We start from the raw sequence: 19624 nt of genomic DNA on the forward strand, positions 1-19624 counted from the left end.
AGGGAGCTGTGCGTTTAGGAGAATGGGCAGGGTAACTGGCTACCCGTGGGGAGATGTCGCTGGGCAACACTCCTGATAGGGCTCCCCTCAAGGCTCATGGGGTTCCCCAGTTGCCAAAAGAGGGAGGGCGGGGCCGGAGGATCTCTGGCTAGTGGGCACGCCCTTGCCCAGGCCTGCAGTGGCCGCTCTCGCCAGCTGGCCCAAGGCCCTGCCCGGCTCCCCTCTCTCCACCCAAGCCTAAGAGGGGTGCGAGCCCGGTCCCTCTGCTGAGCCAGCTCCCTCCCTCCGCTCCACACCCGCGCCCGGCTGGCGGAGCTCCCGGGGGAGAAGGTGGAAGGCACCACGAGGGCGCGGAGGGGGTGTGGGAGGCGGGGGGAGTGGGGAATGCGGCAGCTTGGCCCCCCCGCGACCAGCCCAACCCCCCGCCGCCCCCCCTCCACCTCCAACGGAATGGTTTGCTCCGAGCGCCCTATTTAATCCCCGCGACTGCAGCAGCGCCGGTTCCCTCCCGGTCCCCGCCTCGGCCCCGGGCTCCGAAGCGGCTCGGGGGCGCCCTGTCGGTCAGCGTCGTCGCCCACCCCCTGCCCAGCCCCCGTCCCCGGGGACCCAGGCTCGCCAGCGCGCAGCGGGGAGCCGGCCGGGACGCGCCATGGGGGGCCCCTCCGCCCTGCCCCTGCTGCTGCTCCTCGCCTGCTGCGGGGCGCCCGGCGGGGCCAACCTCTCCCAGGACGGTGAGTTTGGGTGGGGAGGGGGAGGCGTTGGGGTGGGGGGATACCGGGGCGGGGGCTCTGATCGCAGCGGGACGGGGGGAGCCTGTGGGCTTTGTCTGGAAGCGGGGTTCCAGTCGCCGCCGCCGCTGTACCCGGGTGGGTCTGCCCGGGCATCCGTGTCGGTGTGGAGCTGGGCTGTGCTGGCCGTGCACCTGCCCTATGCCTCGCTGTCTGCGTGTGCACCGGGCTCGCTCTGCTCGCAGCAGCCCGGGCTCTGGCTGTGCCGCTGTCCGTGTGCGTGTGTCTGGGTGTGCGCGTCTGTGTTGGTGTCTGCCTCTGCGTTTCTGTGTCAGTATCTGTGTGTATGTCTGTGTCAGTGTGTGTTGGGGGCGGAGTGAGATCTGTCGCCGGTTCAGTCAGGGCGTGTGTCGGGGGTTTGTGTATGTGTCTGGAAGGGCTGGATAGCCAGTGCAAACCCCCAAACTGCTGTATGCAAACATCGCTCCCCCCGCCCGCCCCCACCAGCGGCGCAGCTCCGAGTGGGCAGGGAAGGGGGCCTGGGTGAGGCTGCCGAGGGGGGCGTGGGCAAGGAAGGGGGGGCTTCTCCTTGGAGCAAAACAACAACACAGGGCGGGGGCCCCAGGATGGCAGGATCCCTAGCAGCGGCAGCAGCTGGGAAAAGAAACCCAGACAGGAGCGGAGGAGGTGGGGGAAGGTTGGGCAAAAGGAAGGATCAAGATATTTGGGAAGGAGGATGCCGAGAAAACCCAAAGCTGTCCTGGGCTAAGCACTGATTTTGCCAGATTTGGGGTGGGGTATCTCGCCTGGTCCCCTTTGCCCCAGGTGGGAACTCAAACCTTCTTGGGTTTGTCAGGGACGAGACAAGGAAGAGAGTGGGGGGAGCAGGGAGGCGGGGCCAGGGCGAGGGGACTTGGGGAAGAGCCCCTCCCGCCCTGGACCAGGCTATGTAGGTCAGCGCTGTGGGGGCCCCTCGGTTTTCTTAAAGGCTGCTAACGGTTCATGGGGTGGCAGGGCACAGTTTGTAGGGAGCCCAGGAAAGGAGCCATGGCTCTGAGCCTCAGGTCCCCAGAGGAGGGAGGGCAGGCAGTAGAGGGACTAACTAACGGAATGCATCGCCTGGTCTTCTCCGCCCAGTCAGAGGAGGGCTGGGCTGCCTTGGGGGAGAGGGGACAGGACCTCTGTGGAGCAAAGGGATGTGGGGAGAGTGAGGGAGAGGGTGGTGGCTATGCCCGGACAGATGCCAACGAAAAACAGAAAGAACCGCAGGGGAGGAGAAAGGGGAGGCGGCTCCTGGGCTATGGACCCAGTGGCCAGCAGGGATGGGCATAGGGCCAGGGCGGGGCGGGGGTGGAGAGGGGAGGGGTTGAAACTGGGGAGGATGATGTAAAGAATTTCATCTGAAGAAAACAGGCGGAGAGCCAGGGTGCCAGAGGAATAATGCTCCATCTCCCCTGACCTCCTCCCCCAGCCCTGTCTCCATCCCCGTAAAGGCGCTTCAGTTGGGATGAAGACGCTGGGGATCCCCTCCCTGTAGCTGGCTGGCTGACTCCTTCCACACCATCCCCATCAACACCCCAAAGGGAGTCCCCACCCCAGTCACCACAGAGACAGCAACCCCTCCCCTCTGTGGAATCCCCCTTCCCCAGAGAACTGCAGTCATGACCCTACTCACTGAGGAAGTGAGGAGAGTCCCAGGGGCCAGCTAGGTGCAAGGCAAGGAGACTGCTTGTTGTAGGTCTCAGTAATGATTCTCTGCGAGGCCTTGACTTTCAGCTGCAGCCCCTGGATTTCTCATCCCGCTAGCTGCATTCAGCATAGGCAGTGTGACCCCAAACTGCACCTGTTCAGTAGTGGGGAGGGACGCTCCCAGCCTGGGGCCCAGAGTCACCCCAGAAAGCTGGGAGCTCTTCAGCTCTAGGACACAAACATCGTAGAACAGAGTTACTCTGTATATAGCCAAGTCTTTCTTCACCAAACCCAGTATTATGTCTTGGCCCTTGATTCGGGGGCCCAGCACTTACTTGGATGTTGGGTTGAGAGGAAGAGAAACCCTCTGCCCTCACATTTATAATCACATCCCAGCAGTGCTGGACAGAAAAAGTACGAGGCACTAACTTGGGAATGGAGAATTTCCAGAGGAGAGGTCAGGAAGTCAGAGATGGGAAGGGAGGTCTGTTCCCAAGGAAGAGTCAAATGAAGCCTCATTTTCCTTGCAGAGTGTTATCTGTCTGGACAGTGGGCATATGTCTCATGTGCAATGTCCTGGGACTTACTGGTGTACAAGACACACAGCCACACACAGTCTTTACCTAAATTAATTCCACCTCGTAATTTCTGGACCTAAAATGGCCAGATCTGATGCAGGAGGGAGTAGTTTAAATCTGAGGCTCATGAGTGGTGGTCTTGATGACCATTCTGACCAGGATCATGAAGAAGGTGGGTGTGGTACCCCTGACGTGGCCTGGGTCCCCTGGCAGAGGACAAGGCAGTGTATAGTCTCCCTGATGATGTTTGCCCAAAACGAGATGTGACATAAAAGCATGAGCACAACATGCCCTAACACAGGGAGGCTTGAGTGGTCTCGGGTGTGTGGTGGAGTGGCTCGTTCCACGCAGAGGGAGGGAAACAAACGTTAGGTGCTGCTGGGATACAGACAGCCCTGGAGGAGAGCACGTTTTGAGGGTTCATGAGGCTGAACGGGGGCTGAGAGGCTGGAGAAGGACGGGACATACTGTGGGAACCTGACCATTAGTGCTGTAGCGGGTGGCCCAGGACCTGTTTGCCCCTTCAGTTTGCCACCTGCCCCTTCCCTCTCACCTTTCCCCACTAGTCCCAGCAGAAGCTGGCAACCCCAGGTTTGGTAGGTAGGAACCCCATGAACTTAATGTGTTCTGGGGTGATCTCTGATAAGCAGCTCAATATTCAACACTGTGACCAACCTTCCTTGGGCTCCTCCTTCTCCAGTCATTTCCGGAACCCTGAGAGCTGAGCGAGTGTAGAGGATGGGTGAACAGCCTGACTTTGCTTCAGCCTGTAGCAATTTAACTTTGCACTGCACTGCCCCACACATGAATATCTTTCCCTTTCCAGTGACCTTCTGTCCACTGCCATCCATTCTTCAGCCCCCTGGCCAGGTGCCCAGTGTAGAGCTCATGCCCAGTGTGCCGGAGAAGTCCAGAAAGCATTCACTCCAGAGCTGCCCACGGGTCTGCTTGGCAGACCTCCTCCATCCTGTTTCTTCCTCCCTGCAGCTGTAACCGTTCTGTCCCTGCTCCCATGCTCTCCCTAGTACAGCTGTAGCCCTTGGGAAGGATAGACATGCGTTTCCTGGCACTGAGAAGTGGAGGCCTTCAGAGAGAGGCTGGTGTGGCAGGGATCTGTGAACTCCATGCAGAACCAGTCTATCTGACAAGGGCTCCCTCCAAGCTGTGGCATGTCCACTGGCCATCCAGAGTCCCACCAAGGGCTCTGCCCCAAGCTCTCTCTGGCACTAGGCAGCACTGCTGGTCAAAGGGCTTTTTTCCAGGACTAGGACAGTGGTTTTCTCACTTTTAGTTTTGAAGATGTGAAATTCCTTTATCACATAAGAAAAACAGATCAAAGGAGAATTGCTCTGCTTGAGAGAGAGAGAAGATAGACCTGTGGCTCTTTCACCCTTCTTCCTATCTCCCCCCTCCACTCCCAACAATCTTGACACCCCAGTGCTCTGCTACACACAGCTTGAGGTCCTCTGCCCTCGCCTGACAGCAAGGAAGCTGGTCCACTGCCCTCAGATGCTCTCTCTCCTTCTTCTTCCAACTGAGGAAGACTGGAGGTCCAAGTCTAATTTCAAGAGTGCCTTGTTGGAGACATTCCCTCTTCACTTGGAGAGTGACTCACAGTCCTGCAGCCATAAAATTTCACAGATGGCATCTTTTGGGTGTGCTGGTCACTTTGCAACAGCAGATCGGGTAGTTGTGCCATTGTTCTGTAGATCTTGAGATCTGACGTTGGTACTCCTCACCGAGAGTCCACATACAATGCAGAAGGGGATCAAAAGCTGCTTGTCCTTAAGTCACATACTAGGACCAATATTTTCACAGTTATCACTGGATAGATAAATCCTCGGGGGGGAGGGCACTGGCTGTGAGGCATGACATTCTTTGTTGTTTCCTGCTTCAGTAAATTGCTGTATGATCCCTACTCTGTCATCTGCTCAGTAAGGGAATGTCACCTAAGGATGGCGACCTAGGTTGCAGATTCTCCATGAAAGCAACTGGTGGACTGGACTACCTCCTTACTTGACCACTGAATGAAACATCCCCAAGGCTTTAGAAAGTTTTGGTAATTATATCTCCCTCTCTCATTTTTCATGTTAAAATTTAACATTTCCTGTTTAACCACAGGCTATAGGCCTACATACGGGAACATTCTGTTTCCTGGATGAGGTCATGTCCTAGAGGTCTATGCATAAACTCTGAGAACAGCAATCCCCATGGGAATGCTTAAAAAAGATAGAGAGAAACAAACCATCAGAAAAAGAGCCTGAAGTAACAAGCCATCCAATAAAGATTCAGGTCCCTAAAAACTCAGTCAAATTAAGAACAAAAACCCCAAGCAACTATAAAATAGAGAAGAGTTAAGTCTCTGGAGCCAAGGACCTGCCTCTTCCTCTAGGATCAGCAATAGTAATGATTCCTTACAAGGTCAGAACCATCTGGTGCTCAGAGTTCCTATAACCCAAGTAAAAACCCAATCCAATCCTGTTATAACGAGGAGATCCATCCCTTCTAGCACTGAGAAGCCAAGCCTTCAAGAGTCTCGAAGCTGCTGAGACTTTTGCAAAACAGAGGTTTAGCAAAGCTACGTATTCTTCACTGCAGCAACAAGTACTAGAGAGAGAACGAGATTTGTCCCTTTACCAAAATTTCTCTAAGTATAAAGAGAATGACCAAATGCCCCAGCTTTGTCCTGAACACAAATGCCTTCTTAATAGGCATGATCCATTCCTCTTTCCCACGCATGTTGAAGACTGGACTGTCCATGGCAATTTGGGGAAGGTTCAGGGCACTCTGACTCTGGCTCATCTCACAGCCTATCTGATGGTAAGACACACTTTGGCTTTCTTATGCCCTGGTGTCTCTGAGGGGACACAGGTCTGTGGCACTATTTCCCTCATTAGAAGATACTTTTATTCATAATTGACTGTGGTAAATGAAACCCCCCTCCACCACCACTAATACTCAGGTAATCTTCAAAATTACTAAGGCTCATGTTGACAAACTCAGTCTGGTGGTGGTCCTCAATTTTTTTTTCATTTTATTTTATTTCTTTTCAGTGTTCCAAAATTCATTGTTTATGCACCACACCCTGGTCCTCACTTTTTATATGATCTTGGATATATATATATATAGGACAGGTTCGAACAAAGTATTTCAGGAGGCCTTTTAGAGCAAGTGATGGGTATAGCACGATCCTAACAGAAGTCCTGATGTCTGTGGTTTCAGTCTGACTTCTGGAGAGCTGGGTACCTTAACTCATCATCCCTGCTCCCCTCTGTTTTTTGAGGAAGGAACTGGAGCTCTGAGCTCTCCATGGTGCTAGCCCCCAGGAGCCACTACAGGCTCTCTTTGCTGCTCTCCGTGGTCCTGCCCTCCCTCCAGACTTCCCAATTTCCACCTTTCCTAAAGTGCATCTCCTTCCCCTCACCACAAACACATATGATCTTGGCTATGATACCTGACCTGCTCCACCAGGAAGAGGGGACCAAACCTTGAGATATACATATGAAAGGTGCTCACGACCACCTAAACAACTGTAGGAAGGGGACAGAAAGAGGAAGTGACCCTGAGGTTGAGAAGAACTGTTTGAAATGCTCAGGAGATGAGGGCCTACGGTGACCTCAGATGGCCTCAGAAGAACTGGATGTTTTGCCATATGTGGAATCATAAATGAAAAACAGAACTACAAGTAGTCCTGTTTTAGATTAAGACAGTATTGCTCATACACAGTAGTACCACATCTGCCCTGTAAGTGTGGAACACGTAAATGTGCGCTCCTCAGTTTGCTAAGCATGCTCCTCATAACAGCACCCTGAGCCTGATGACCAACTCAAACTGTCCTGTCACAGTGCTTATTTTCTCTTTTCCCTCAGCCTTAGCAATGAATACAAAGATAATACATACTGATGAGTTATCCGAATAGATAAGGGAGGAATTTAATATAAGAGAGGCACCAAAACAAATACCAAAACCCTGACTCACATCCCCCATTTTACAACCATCTTATCCCAGAGGCCAAGTCCTTGGCCAAATCTCAAGAGGTGTGTCTTTAAACTGGACTCTGCTACTCTTTGGGGGTATCTGCCAATACTGATGACGTCATATGCGGCTGGAGCCGAGAATGCTCAACCCCTGCCAGTCTGAGACTAGACAGCCTGTTCCTCCCATTACCTTGGAACCACACAAGCTTATCTTCCCCTACATGCTGATTTCCCCATATCAATTTCTCAGTAATAGTTCCTCTAAGAGTTAACACTGGTGAATGACCTACAGCAGAATCTAGTTGGGGAGGCAAGCTTCCAGGATGAATTTCCAGGGCCCCTCTTCCATCTCCTCATGTGAAACAAGGAGAAACTTCATTCCTCAAGGACAGGTAATGGAAGTGATTTATCTCCATGAGTGAGCCTTCAGGAAGACAGAAGTTGGGTTACAGTAACAGCTGGAGTATCTTCTATCTACTCATCTCTCTGAGCCCCCTGTCCTCATGGGCAGCGGACATGTTTCAGGAAGGATTCTAATGCAGAGCTTCCAATATTTTTTTCAAAATGTGTATCATTCTTCTGCGCTGAGTTCCTTCCTCTGGGATTCCTTAAACCTCTCTCTCCCTGTCTCCTGGAGATCTCCAGGAGAATGATAAGAAAGCTAAACAACAAAAAGAACTTAAATGTAGTCTTCTCTAAGGATTTATTTTTCCTTACCCCAGCTAGACCCGCACTAATTGTGTATTGATTGCTAATTATAAGCACCTCTGGTTCATTTACTTCCAGTTCAGGGTCAGGAAGGTCAGATGTATCACCTTGCCCTAGGGGAAAAAAGGAACAAGAAATGAAGGCTGCTCTCTCAGCCATTCATTTCTAAGCTAACCACTACTTAGCTCTGCACTTCCTTCATATAATCCCAGATATTAGCTAGGCAGAGTGGGGAACCAGTACTTCCAATACCGGATTTCATTGTGAATATGCAAATCCTGGCTTCATACACTTATTTGTCTTCTTCTGTTGCCCCGATTCTTTGCTTCCAATCCTGATTCTAGAATTCCAGCCAAAGCCTCATGGTAAAAAGCTCCAGAGGGTGAACTGGTTTCTAGAGTATCTGACTGAAATACCTGGTACTTCTTAGAAACCCAGCAAGACTCTCCTAGTTACACTGATGACAAGTAACTTGAGACTTAGTGTGGCTTAGGTCAACCTCCAAAGAGCCTAGAGCCAAGTTCTTTCCTTATTATGAAACAAGGGACCAGTTTTGCCATCTGCTCCTAACCAGTTGTCCCTCAGCAAATGCAAAAATGAGAGTAGGACAACGGTATTCATTCTTACTAACCCTTACTCTAATTCCTAAGGATGAAGTCTTTCCAAACACATATTATGTGTTTTCTCCTCTGATCCCTATTCTATCATCTCAAACAAATATAAAAACCACCATACTAAGTCCGTGGGCCTCACATATTCTCATTTATCCTCAATTGCTGCTTCATGCCAACTCTCTTCTGGGTTCCAAGCCCTGGAGTCCTGTGTCAGTGACAGATGGCCTGAGCCTCAGCGAGCCCTTGGGAGGAGAGAGGATTCTGTCCCTTTCCTGGGGAGTTTGAGCAGAAGAGAGAGCCTAAATTCTGCTTTGGGGAGAATCTCTGAGTTTAAGCCATATGGTTTTCTGGAAGTAAGGGGTTCTGACTGATAATGGGCTGCAGAAAAGGGCTCTGTATCTGGGTCATAAGAAAAGCTGTGTTTGTGTCAGAAAAAAATAAAAACAGAGATACAAATAGTGAAAACTCTAGTGTGTGATGTGTGTTGAGGGATACATGCTGAATGAGAGAAAGAGGGTAACTCGGTTGGAATATATGTACATCATGGAGAACAAAAACTGAGTGTATATCCTCCTCAGAGAAGGAACTCTGTGAAGGTTTAAGAAAAGAGCAGGAGATCTGTGAGTCCCCGTTGTGGGGACCGTGAAGTCTGTAGCACGGAAGAATGTGTCTGTTTCACAGAAGCGCTCAGCTGCCCCTGGAAGGCCCAAGTCAGGCTAATTGGACAATGTGCCATCCTCTAGAAAACATATTTTTTATGTGAAAAAAGTGAAAGGAAGAGATGGAGTCTGTTAGGACTGAGGGAGGGGGCCTGGAGCAGTGTGGGTGTGCAGAGCAGAACGTATCTGTCTTCATGCAATGCTCCTCACAGCGGCCCTGAGCCCTCCAGCCACACCTGACTCTCGGGACGCAGTGGAGGGAAACAGTAAAACCAGAAGCAGCAGAGATGAACGCTTTCTTGCCTGACTTCGAACAAGTGAAACTCGTCCCAGCATTGTTATCCCCCACACCACGCCAGTGGGCTAAGGTATCGAAAGTAGGACTTTAGAGCCAAGGAGAGTACAAGAGCCTGCTGAGAACGGGAGGCCATCCTTGCACCCAAGCAGCCTGAGGCTCCGCAGCGCAAACTGGGTCCCTCAGGGAACCCGCTCTTTACCTCTCGCCCGCGCCCCAGGCTACCTTGCCCATTCCCAGTCCCTCCTTTTCCGTAAACACACTGTCCAGTAATCTGGTGGAATTCTGCATTCGTGTACTCCCCCTGCCTCTGTTAGGTCTCCTTTCCCATGTCTGTTCCAAGACGGGAGATTTTTTCCCCAGTTCTGTTCCATACGTCTGAAAGCAGAAAGGTAAATTTAGGGGAGGGGTATGAAGTGCCTGGCCCTGGTTCAGGGGGGACACTCAGAGTTCAGACAAAGCCCGGCTTCCTGACTCCTGCATCGGCCTGCAGACCCCGGTTCCCACCTGTCCTGATTTCTGCGTGCGTGAGCGTGTGTAGGAGGGGAATGAGGAGGTGGGGTGAATGGACGTTCCCAAAATGGCTCAGAGCTACTGTCAGGGGAGTGATGTCATGCCCAGCCTTGCAGGCTTACCTGAGCAACAGCGGGCGAGACAGCCCCCTGCGGGCGAGACAGCCCCCTGCACAGACCCGGGCCGCTCCCCCAGCAGCTCCTCCTGAGGCGTCCTCTTTGTTCTGCCTCATCCCCTCCCAGCCTCTTAGTCCAGAACACTGTATGCTTGTCCCCAGAACACAGCCCAGCCCTGCGAGGAAAGAGCTCAGCCTGGGGAGGAGCTCTTTGGGGGATCAGATCCCCTTCCTCTCTGCCTCCCAAATGCAGATCTTGCTACAAGGCAGTACTGGCTACAGAGGGGCTTGTTTCTGTTGGGGGCCAGCCCGGGGCTCCCTCCCAGTGCTAATGCACCGAGAACACTGACTCAATAGCAAATCAAAGCAACAGCTGTCCCCACCTCCTTCTCTGCCACCCACTTCCCAGTCTCCGCTCCTTGGAATCTTAACTAAGTCTCTGAGGGGCCCCCTCAGCCTACCACAAGCCCACTTCTGCCTCCAGATTTTTCTCTCTCCTAAGCTCAAGAATAGGACACGCTCCTCTGCTTTCTCCTCTCTCGTAGCTGTCCCCCTCCTCACGGCCAGCTCTGCATCCCGCCACTCTCCACCGCCAGAGGCCAGCACACGTGTGTGCGCACACAGCCTGTCCTCAGTCAGCCTTTTCACAGCTAAGGGGAGGGAAGTGCCTTCTGCCTCTTGGTGTCCTCTCTGGGGAGACATGGAAGCAGCCAGTAAAGCCCTGAGTCTTAATTCTTCACGGCCGCAGGAGCTCACACCTCGTCTCATCCCACTTCTAACCTGCCTGGCATTTAGGAGCCTTCCCTGCTTTGAGGTCCAGGGTCCTGGGGGGACTCGCTACCATACAGAGATGGGGAGCAGAGAGGGTAGATGTCACAGAAAGTAAAATCACACCAGCTGGTAACTTAGCCTCTGAATCCCTTGGCCCACAGGACTGCAACCAAATCACAGTAACCACTGGGGATGGGCTTCTAACCATAGGTTCCACCGGCTGCCTGTGTGACCTTGCCCAAGGGTCTCAACCTCTCTGAGCCCTGGTTTTTCTTCTTTAAAATGAGATTTGCACTAGATGCTACCTTGGGTTTGTGTCACCTTTCAAAGTCTATGCTTCTAAGAATGATAGAGGAGAAAATATTTTGGGGAGGATTAGGCATAACAGAAGGAAGAAAGGAATCACTGTTTGCTAAGAGGGGGTCAGAAAGGACATCGATTCCATCCTCTGTGTGGGAGAATCAACAAGATTTTAGGATTAACTACCTCTGGCCATTAGGGGTCAGTAGAAAATGACCAGATGAGTTTTAGGAAATTTACAAAACGTATTTATTCATGACATATTATAGTTTGGTACTTTTTTCTAACATTTGGGTAAGACAAAACATTTGGAATAACGAAGTTTGCTTTTGGGGTTTTGGGGAGTTTTTTGGTTTGGTTCTCTTTTTTTAGTGAAAAGAGGGTTAAAACATAGATAAGCTTTTCATCTTAACCCCACCCTCCCACCCACCACAGGCGAGCTAGCCAACGAACCCCAAGATTCCCTCCTCCTCATTCAGCCTGGAAAAGCTTAGCCACACACCATTCCAAGCCCAGGAAACAAAAGCCTTTCATTTTCAATGACCTACTCAGGATGGAACCAAAAGGCATCTGCCAACGTTCAGTGATAAACCTGTTGGAGCCCGGACCAGCCCCTTCCAACCCTAAATCTCTTGGATTATCTACGAGCATAGCACCCCTGTTTCTGCAGATCTGAACCTCTTGGCCACGCTTCAGCAGGCCACGGGGCGAATCGGCATAACAGGCGCTTCTTCTAGCGAAGGTTCTCTTTCCCACTCTGTTTACCGTCTATTTTCACTTATATCCTGCACGCCTCCTGGGACAGTACAGCAAGGCTGAGAGAGTTGTGCCTTCTGGGCCCAAGAGGCTGCTGGGAGCCAGAGGGAAAGGAGGTAAACAAGACTCCAGGAGGAAAAGCCAGACGGCAATAGAAAGAACGGAGGGAGGAAACAAGCAGCAGGGTCTCAGTGGCCCTGCCACAGAGAGGGTGGAGGGGAGGCCGAGGTGAGGGAGGCAGGCTGCTGGGGTGTGACTGAGCTCGGAAGTCCCACAGGAACCATGCTGGAGCATCCCTGAGCTCAGCCAGGTCACCCTTTCGACAATCCTGCAGCCTGCGCGGGGACAGAGGCCGATCCCAGTGGAGCCACAGAGAGAGCAGGAAACATACCTGGAAAGACAGAAAATCCCAAATTGACAAAACTCCCACCTCTCATGACCCCAGCTCTTGTCTGACTGCACTATAGTATAGAGAGAGAGAAAGAGGGGTTGAGAGCTCGGGGGAGGACACAGTTCAAAAGGGACAGAAGGTGGAAGTGAGAGCTTTTCGACACTCAGGCCCTCAGTGCCCTAGACAAGAACCACCACAGTAACACCAGCAGAAATAGCGTAATTCCCGGCGGCACACAAGGAAGTGCACAAGTATGAAACAAATTCTTCTTCGATCAGGGTGTTGTGCTCTAAAGTCTCTCGGGTCAAAGGGACTCCCCCCAGATCTCAGAGTTAGCATCTAAATCAGGACTCGCACAGGACTGGCCCACCTTCCTTCAGACACAGAATCAGACATTCACAGTTAAACGTGAGGTTCTGGGCACACAGCAAAGGTCCAGGGACTGAGTTCTAAATCTGATTTTGCCAGACCCATTCTCTTCTGGCTGTGATCCACACGTACACAAGAACTCACCAGTAGCTCAGGTCAGGGAGGAACCCGAGCGAGATCCCCTGGCCGGGGCGCCTCACAAAGGGTGTGGGTAAATGAACCTAAAAGTGGGTCCCTTCAGTATTTTGGGCCACAGCCCCCAGTGTGTTTTTCCCTTGGAGATAACACTCCTCCACCCACCTGTCATGGTAGTCGTGAGGAATAACAAGTAGGCTGGGATGAAGAATATTTTTAACTGTGGAGTTAGAAATGCTGACTCATCACATCACCATCACCATCACCATCATCATCAACTCCTACTCAGGGAGCTGGTTTTCCCTAGTCGGGAAAGCAAAGCTCTGGACCCAGGTGTCTGCAAGGCCAGCAGTGGTGACCTGGGAGCGCTTCGTCCCTGTCCCCCCATCCCACCTGTGACCCTGTCCACGGGCCTTAGGGCAACGCACCATAGATTCCCAGAATAGACAGGGCAGGGAAGACATGAACCGAGCCATTGGGGCTCATACTGGCACATTCTCTCAGGCTTCCCTCCTAGCATCCCTCAGACGGGAGACATCCTACATTGCCATTCACTGGTGTCGCTCATTTATTTATTCAATAAATATTTATTGAGCGCTTACTCTTTGTGAGGACACGTGTTATGAGTGAAACCCTGAGTCACAGGTAGCGCTGCGCGTCAAGGGCACGCTGCTCAGTCCCCAGTTCCCGCCTCTGCTACTCTTAATGCGAACAATCCATCAGAAGGCCATGGGTGGGGGAAAGGGCTACTTTGTCCTTTAAAATGCCGGGAGTCCTGAAGATACTAGAACCCACGGGTAAATAAACCAGGAATTAAGAAACCCCCAAGGCAACTGAAGGCAAACAAGACACTCTTTTGGTTTTCAGCCCAGACACTGGAGTCCCATGAAAACGTGAGAGGATTCTGTTGGTTTTAACTACACGCATCTGCTGCTTGGTTAACAGAAAAGTCCCCCCATTGTAAAGCTCTTGGGGGTAAATGAAGTATCCCCCAGAGGTACAGATGAAGCCACATGAAGAAATCCAATTAACAAGGAAATTCGGCCGGTGTAAGCCATCCCATCAGCAGACAAGCCCCCCTTTCCAACTTGCTACATTGTTACATTGATCATTTTACAGATGAGCCTGTGAATGTTGTTTCGTGAGCCACCCCAGCCAGCAATGCAGGAAGGAATCTTGACCCCTAGAACCCCTGTTCTCCTCCCTACACACACACACACACACACACACACACACACACACACACAGAGGGAGACAGTGCGGCTGAGATGTGCATGAAGTCTGGGTTCTGAGGTGAGAGGGGTCTAAGTTTGACGACTGTCCTATCCCAACACTTACTGGCTATGACACGTGGATGAATTACTTAACTTTTCTCAGTCCTCGCCAACTCATCCTTAACGTGTGCATGATGATACCTGTTCTGGATAATGATTATAGAGCACCTAACTTGGGCTTGATGCACACAAGGTGATCAATAAATATCGATTCCCACCCTGTTGTAGCTCCTAGAGCTTTAGCCTCAGGACGGTCTACCCTCTCCTTTGTCCTATTTCTTCCTCTTCCTTTTTGGTTTGCTGTTCCCTCTCAACGGGCAGAGGCTGAGCCTAGTTCTCACAACAGAAGATGCTCAGCATCTTGGATTCATTTATGAAATATGTATTTATTATGCCCCTCCCATGTGCAGTATGCCGCATTAGAGTCAATGCTGGATACAGAGATGAATCAGCTATCAACCCCACCTGTGGAATCTTTATAGTTTGGGAGGGAAGCCAAACTTCCTGTACCACACAGCAAGGCACAGCTTAAGAAAAGTAGATCAAGTGTTGCAACTCAGAGAAACCAGAAGCTAGTTCCTTCTGGGACAATTAAGGAAGACTTCTCGGAGGCAGTGCCACAGAGGGTAGGCTTTAAGCACTGGCGGCGGGGCTTAGATGTATGAAGATGGCTGGAGGGCATTATCAGCGGGGTTATGGTAGGAAAGGGAATGTAGGCAGGAAAGCCAAGGGTTTGTAGAAAACTCAGATTGGCATCATGTCTGGGATATGGGTAGGATAAAGGAAAAGCAAACTGGAAATCACAATGGCATCCAACTGCCCAGGATCTCGAAGGCCAGCCCGACACAGCTGGGTATTACGCACAGACCATGGGATTCAGTGAAGGCTCCGAAGCAGGAAGACCGTGAGGCCCATTTGAATAGAATCTTTTTGCCACTCTTCCCTATGATTAGCCTGACTTCTCCCCCCACCCTTCCCGCGACACACACACACAAGGGGCTCTGTAGTCCAGACTGCACCGCCCTCCAGTGTCCCTGCCTGAGCAGAAGGTCAGCTGTGTCCACTGCAAAAGTGTCCAATGCCACCCTTTCCGAGGGCTCCTGAGTGTTCCCTTGCAGTTGGAGTGCACGGAAGCAATCTATGCTGATGCCATAAATGAACAGCACGATCTGAACCCCAAATCACAAGGCCTTTGCAACCCCAGTCATGTCTGCTACTTATCCATGTTTCTGTTAATAGTATTATAATCCCTCGTCCGCTGCTGGGGGCCATTCTGAATTGATCATTACAGGTGCACAATGTTATAAGAACAGTGAGGAAACTTTCAGGCTTACTAACAGACAGCTCTCAAGAGAAGACATGAGATCATAAGTAGTTTTCAGAACTAGAGGGAGAAATATCACTGCAGCAGGAAAAGAAAAAAAAATACACACACACAGTTATATGTTCACCGGCTTCTTAAAACACTACAAACCAGACTGAGTTCCCCGGAAATCTACAGACAATATAGGCCATTTATTAGTATCCGTTTTAATTATCAGTCCCCTTATCTGCACAGTTCAGTGTGGTTTGAATGGCCTCCCTTCCCATGTCCCATATTCATCCTACAGAGGGGGAGAAAATGCCAACAAAAGCAGGGAGGAGAGGAGAGACGAAAGGAACAGGGGAGAATGCCGAGGGAAGGCAGCAAAAAGCACAGAGGAGAGAAGGAGCAGGAGAGTGGAGACGAAATCCGCGCCGCCACCGCTGCTGTTGGGCAAATCCATCTCCTGCCTGACTGCGAGCAGACCGAGCAGACCGAGCACAGCACCAGGTGTATCTGAAGGAATGACCAGAGCCAATTTAATGCACCAGGAACCCGATCTGCCCTAAGAGCTGAAGCTACAAAGCCAAATAAGGTCAGGCCTCTGCTCTTCACCAGCTCAGAGTTTAGATGGGGAAACTGATCAGCAAACAAGTGGACAGCTGCACAATGGGCAGAAATGCCACATGAAAGAAAAAGGAGCTGCTGAAAAAGCTTTGAGAGCCCCCAGGGAGAGAGAGAGTGGATTCTTGAGACGTGCGCTGTTTGTGTGCCTCTAGGTACACCAGGCCACGGGACCTCTCTCAACCTCATCTCTAAAAAGATTGTTTGGCTGCCTGTCTCTCAAGGTCGTTTTGTCAGCCAATGAACCGGTGGCTGAAGATCCGCCCTGCAAACTGAAAAGTCCTGTGCCAAAGTTTCAGATGGCGATTCTCTCCGCTCACCTGAGCAAAGGCCTGTTCGGTGCCTACTGCACACAGCACCAGGACTGCGGGTGGGCATCTGAGCACCGACTCCTCTCTGGCTTCTCCTTGTCCCTCTAGCACCCCAATCTGCCTCTCCGCCCCCTGTGTCCAAGCACCCACAAATACACAACCCGGAAAAGAAGATGAAACACTCACCCGCGTCAGGTTGCCTCCAGCCTTGAAGTCCGCGGAAGGCAGCAGGGCAAGGGCCTGGCGCGGGGTGGGGTGGGGGGCACTGCAGGGTCTGAGAGCCCCCCCACCCCGTGCCAGCACTGGCCACCTCTCCGGGCAGCCTCAGCCCTCTTGCCTCCCTTCACCAGCACTTTGCCGCCTGCTTCTCTCCGCGGGGTGCAGGCGCTCCGCTGTCTCGTCTCTACTCTCCTCCCATTTGGGCATTGGTGCTTCTCCTCTCGGAGATGTTTTCTCGAATCTCCTGGAGGGTGTGTGTGAGGGCCCGTGGAGGCCGCTGACCCTCGGAGGCGCGCTCAGGCCCTTGCCCTCTTTCTCCGCCTCTCCCCTCCCTTCCCCTGCTCTCCGCCCTCCCCAACCTGCCCCTTCTCCCCTCCATTCGAATTCCGCAGTGCCCCCCTCGTCCCGCTCCCTATCTTCAGACCCACTTCTCAGTCTGGTCTCGCACCCCTGGCCCGCATCCCCGACCCCGCCTAGCACCGCGGGGGCAGCGCTGGCCTGTCCCGTTCCCGCGCGCCCGCCGGTCTGCCCGCCAAGTTCCCGCGACCCGGGACGCGCGCCGGCTCCGGACTCTGCTCGGCAGCCGGTGACGTCACTGAGCCTTGCGCCCGTGATTGGCTAGTTCCGGGCCTGCGGCGGGAGACTTGGCCGACTCGCAGCGCGGCTCTCTTTGTCCCGCGCGTCTTCAGGTGGAGCCGGGGAGCCGGGCCCTGGCGCGTGCGGCGTGGGTGCGGCGGCTGCAGGGGCCGCCGGCCGGGGAGACTAGCGGTGACTCAGGCCCCGGGGTTGGCTGGGGCGGGCAAGGAGCAGAGCCGGGGGGATCAGGCAGCAGCGGCCTGGCGCGGGCGGGAGTCCCAGCTGCGCGCTAGCTGGTGGCCTCGGGGACTCCCGGGCCCGCCCGCAATCGCAGGGGCCTCAGCTGGAAAGCAGCAGAGCTCTGCACTTGGGGTCAGGCTTACATTTCCAGTCTTCGCGCTTCGTTTGTATGACCTTGGGCAAGTCACTGCAGCCTGTTTCCACGCCGCAAAACAGGAACCAGCGCGGTTATTCCACAGGTCTACGAAAAGGGTTAAGAGAAAACTATTTAAGAGTAATCTAATTGTCAGATCTGTTGTTATTTTAGTAGATAATATGGTGTAGCCGAAAGGATCCTGGATAAGAAATGAAAAATCTTCCTTTATCTTTCCTTTTCTGGGATGACCCTCAGCAAAGGGACTTTTAACCTCTGTAGGCTCCATTGTCCTCATCTGTTAAGTGGGAGAAACGGACCAGAGGACCTTTAAGGTCTCTTCTGGCTCTGACGTTCAATGACTGACTGGTAAAACTTAGCATCCTCCTTTTAGCCCGCCTTCGGAGGAAGAGCTCACTTCCTTCTTCGGCACTCTCGTTAAATCTCTCCCCGTTGTGAGAAACCCACCTTCTCTTAGGGATCCTGGCGAACCTGCTTTTCACTAAGGGCCTGCCCTCTCCCCACCCCCAACCCACCAAAGTGTCCCAGACCGTAGCAGCAAATATGTAGGGCTCATCCTTGATGGAGATTCTCTCCCCAGGCTACTGGCAGGAGCAGGATTTGGAGCTGGGAACTCTGGCTCCACTCGGCGAGGCCATCAGCTCCACAGTCTGGAGCAGCCCTGACATGCTGGCCAGTCAAGGTGAGAATCCAGGCCCCTCATCTCAATGTCCCTCGGTCCCCTCAACCATCCTCACATCATCTCCCACTCATGTTGCCTCTGCCCTATGTTCTCACTCCCCTCATTACCACGCAGCTCCATCCGACATCTTAGTCCTTAGTTCCACACCACCAACTTCTCTTGCACCCACGCCTCGTCCCTGCTCCAGCGTGGAGCCCTCCGTATCCCCTCCACCGTTTCCCCCAAAGTAAAATGACCCCAGGAGGAGGGTATTACTCAGAATGAAGAGGTTCTGGAAGACACAATCGAGGTAGAATTCTTCAAAGGGACCCACCGATAAGGGGATCGCTCGTCAAAACTTGGTATAGGGTGAGCAGTAAATAACAGGTTTCCCAAACCTTTCATTCAGATGCTTCAGGGATAAATCACATCCCGGTTTACTAAGCCAGCTCTGCCTCTGGCTCGCTAATCTTGAAGTCATCATTTAAATTTTCAAGCCAGACAGTTTCTTGAGGAACATTCCCATGAAAAGGCCATTGAGAGTCGAAGAACAGGGGCGCAGTCCCCACGGGAGTCCCCGGTTAGCAGAACGATCGTAGGCAATCATTCATGTCCATGGCCTCATTCTCTACATCTGTAAAATGAGGGAATTGGATTCCATGATCCCTAAGCTCGCCCTCAGTTCTGTTATGATTCTAAACACCAAAACCAGCGGCCAGACTTTGTGCTCCCACGTGGAGAGGGACACCCCGAAGCACCCGTGCTTCTTATCAAGCCCAGCACACGCCGCCTTCTCTCCTTGGGGCCCCTTCTCTGCTAGGAGCATCCATTATGTATTTCTTGGAAACGGATCTTTGGTGACCAAGGAGGAAAGGAATAACAGAGAGGGCAGGGGTAAGGTCAGTGCCAGGGGGAGAATGGGGACTGTTTAAAATGACTCAATTAGGGAATACAGGAAGTAAGTTTCTTGGCTTCCCATTCAGAGAATAGCCCTGATCCACTAGCTTAGCCCCACCGGAGGGATGGTGAAGACGCTTCAGAACCAGCGGAGGGTGTTGTAGATTTTAGTCCTGTGGAGGCTGCTGCTCTCAGGTCGCAGAAAGTCAGTCCCAGAGACGAGGGCCTGAGCATGGGGAGCAAAAGCCATGCTGTGGGGAACACAGAACAGTGTCCAAGGGGGAGGGCTCCTGGCCAGGCCAACTAGAGGGCCCCTCCCTGGGATTCCTTACCTGTCCTTTCTTTGTTTAATTTGGTTAAGAAGAGAGGGGTGAGAAAGTATTTCCATCACATGGCAGGGAAAACTTTAATCCTTTAAAATAACAGGAGGGGGGTGATTTGGATTGGTGTGTTGAGAGGACGGTTGTCCTGGTACCAAAAGACTGTCAGCTGATGATGAAGGGAAGTTATTGTGGGAGGAAGTAGAGTCTGTGCCAAAATATTTCAGCTTTTCTTTCTTCTTCTTCTTCTTCCTTTTTTTTTTTTTTTGAATCTTTTTGGTTCCTTATTCCATAGTTTTATCAGCTCCCTCTTATGTAAATGAACGTGGGACCAAAGGCTGGCTTGGCCTTCTCCTCACTTTTAGTTTGGGGATTACTGGTCTCAAGCGCCTCTCCCATCCTGGCTCCTAGAGGCAGGCGGAGGCAGGGAGGCGGAGCGTAGATTGA

General features: G+C 52.3%; 1 protein-coding gene across 2 annotated transcripts in view; it reads left to right on the top strand.

Moving 5' to 3' along the window:
* Positions 1-492: 492 nt before the first annotated feature.
* CADM3 (cell adhesion molecule 3) overlaps positions 493-19624 on the top strand; it is a 29104-nt gene continuing 9972 nt past the window's right edge. Inside the window, exons 1-2 of one of the 2 annotated variants that reach the window (XM_045982902.1) lie at positions 493-731; positions 17880-17981. In XM_045982902.1, coding sequence (XP_045838858.1) covers positions 650-731; positions 17880-17981 — 184 coding nt within the window. In that variant the 5' untranslated portion in view covers positions 493-649. The remainder of the gene's footprint in view (positions 732-17879; positions 17982-19624) is intronic. The other variant, XM_045982903.1, reaches the window with a different exon arrangement.

Source organism: Meles meles, chromosome 17, assembly GCF_922984935.1.
Source record: "Meles meles chromosome 17, mMelMel3.1 paternal haplotype, whole genome shotgun sequence".
Taxonomy (NCBI): Eukaryota; Metazoa; Chordata; class Mammalia; order Carnivora; family Mustelidae; genus Meles; species Meles meles.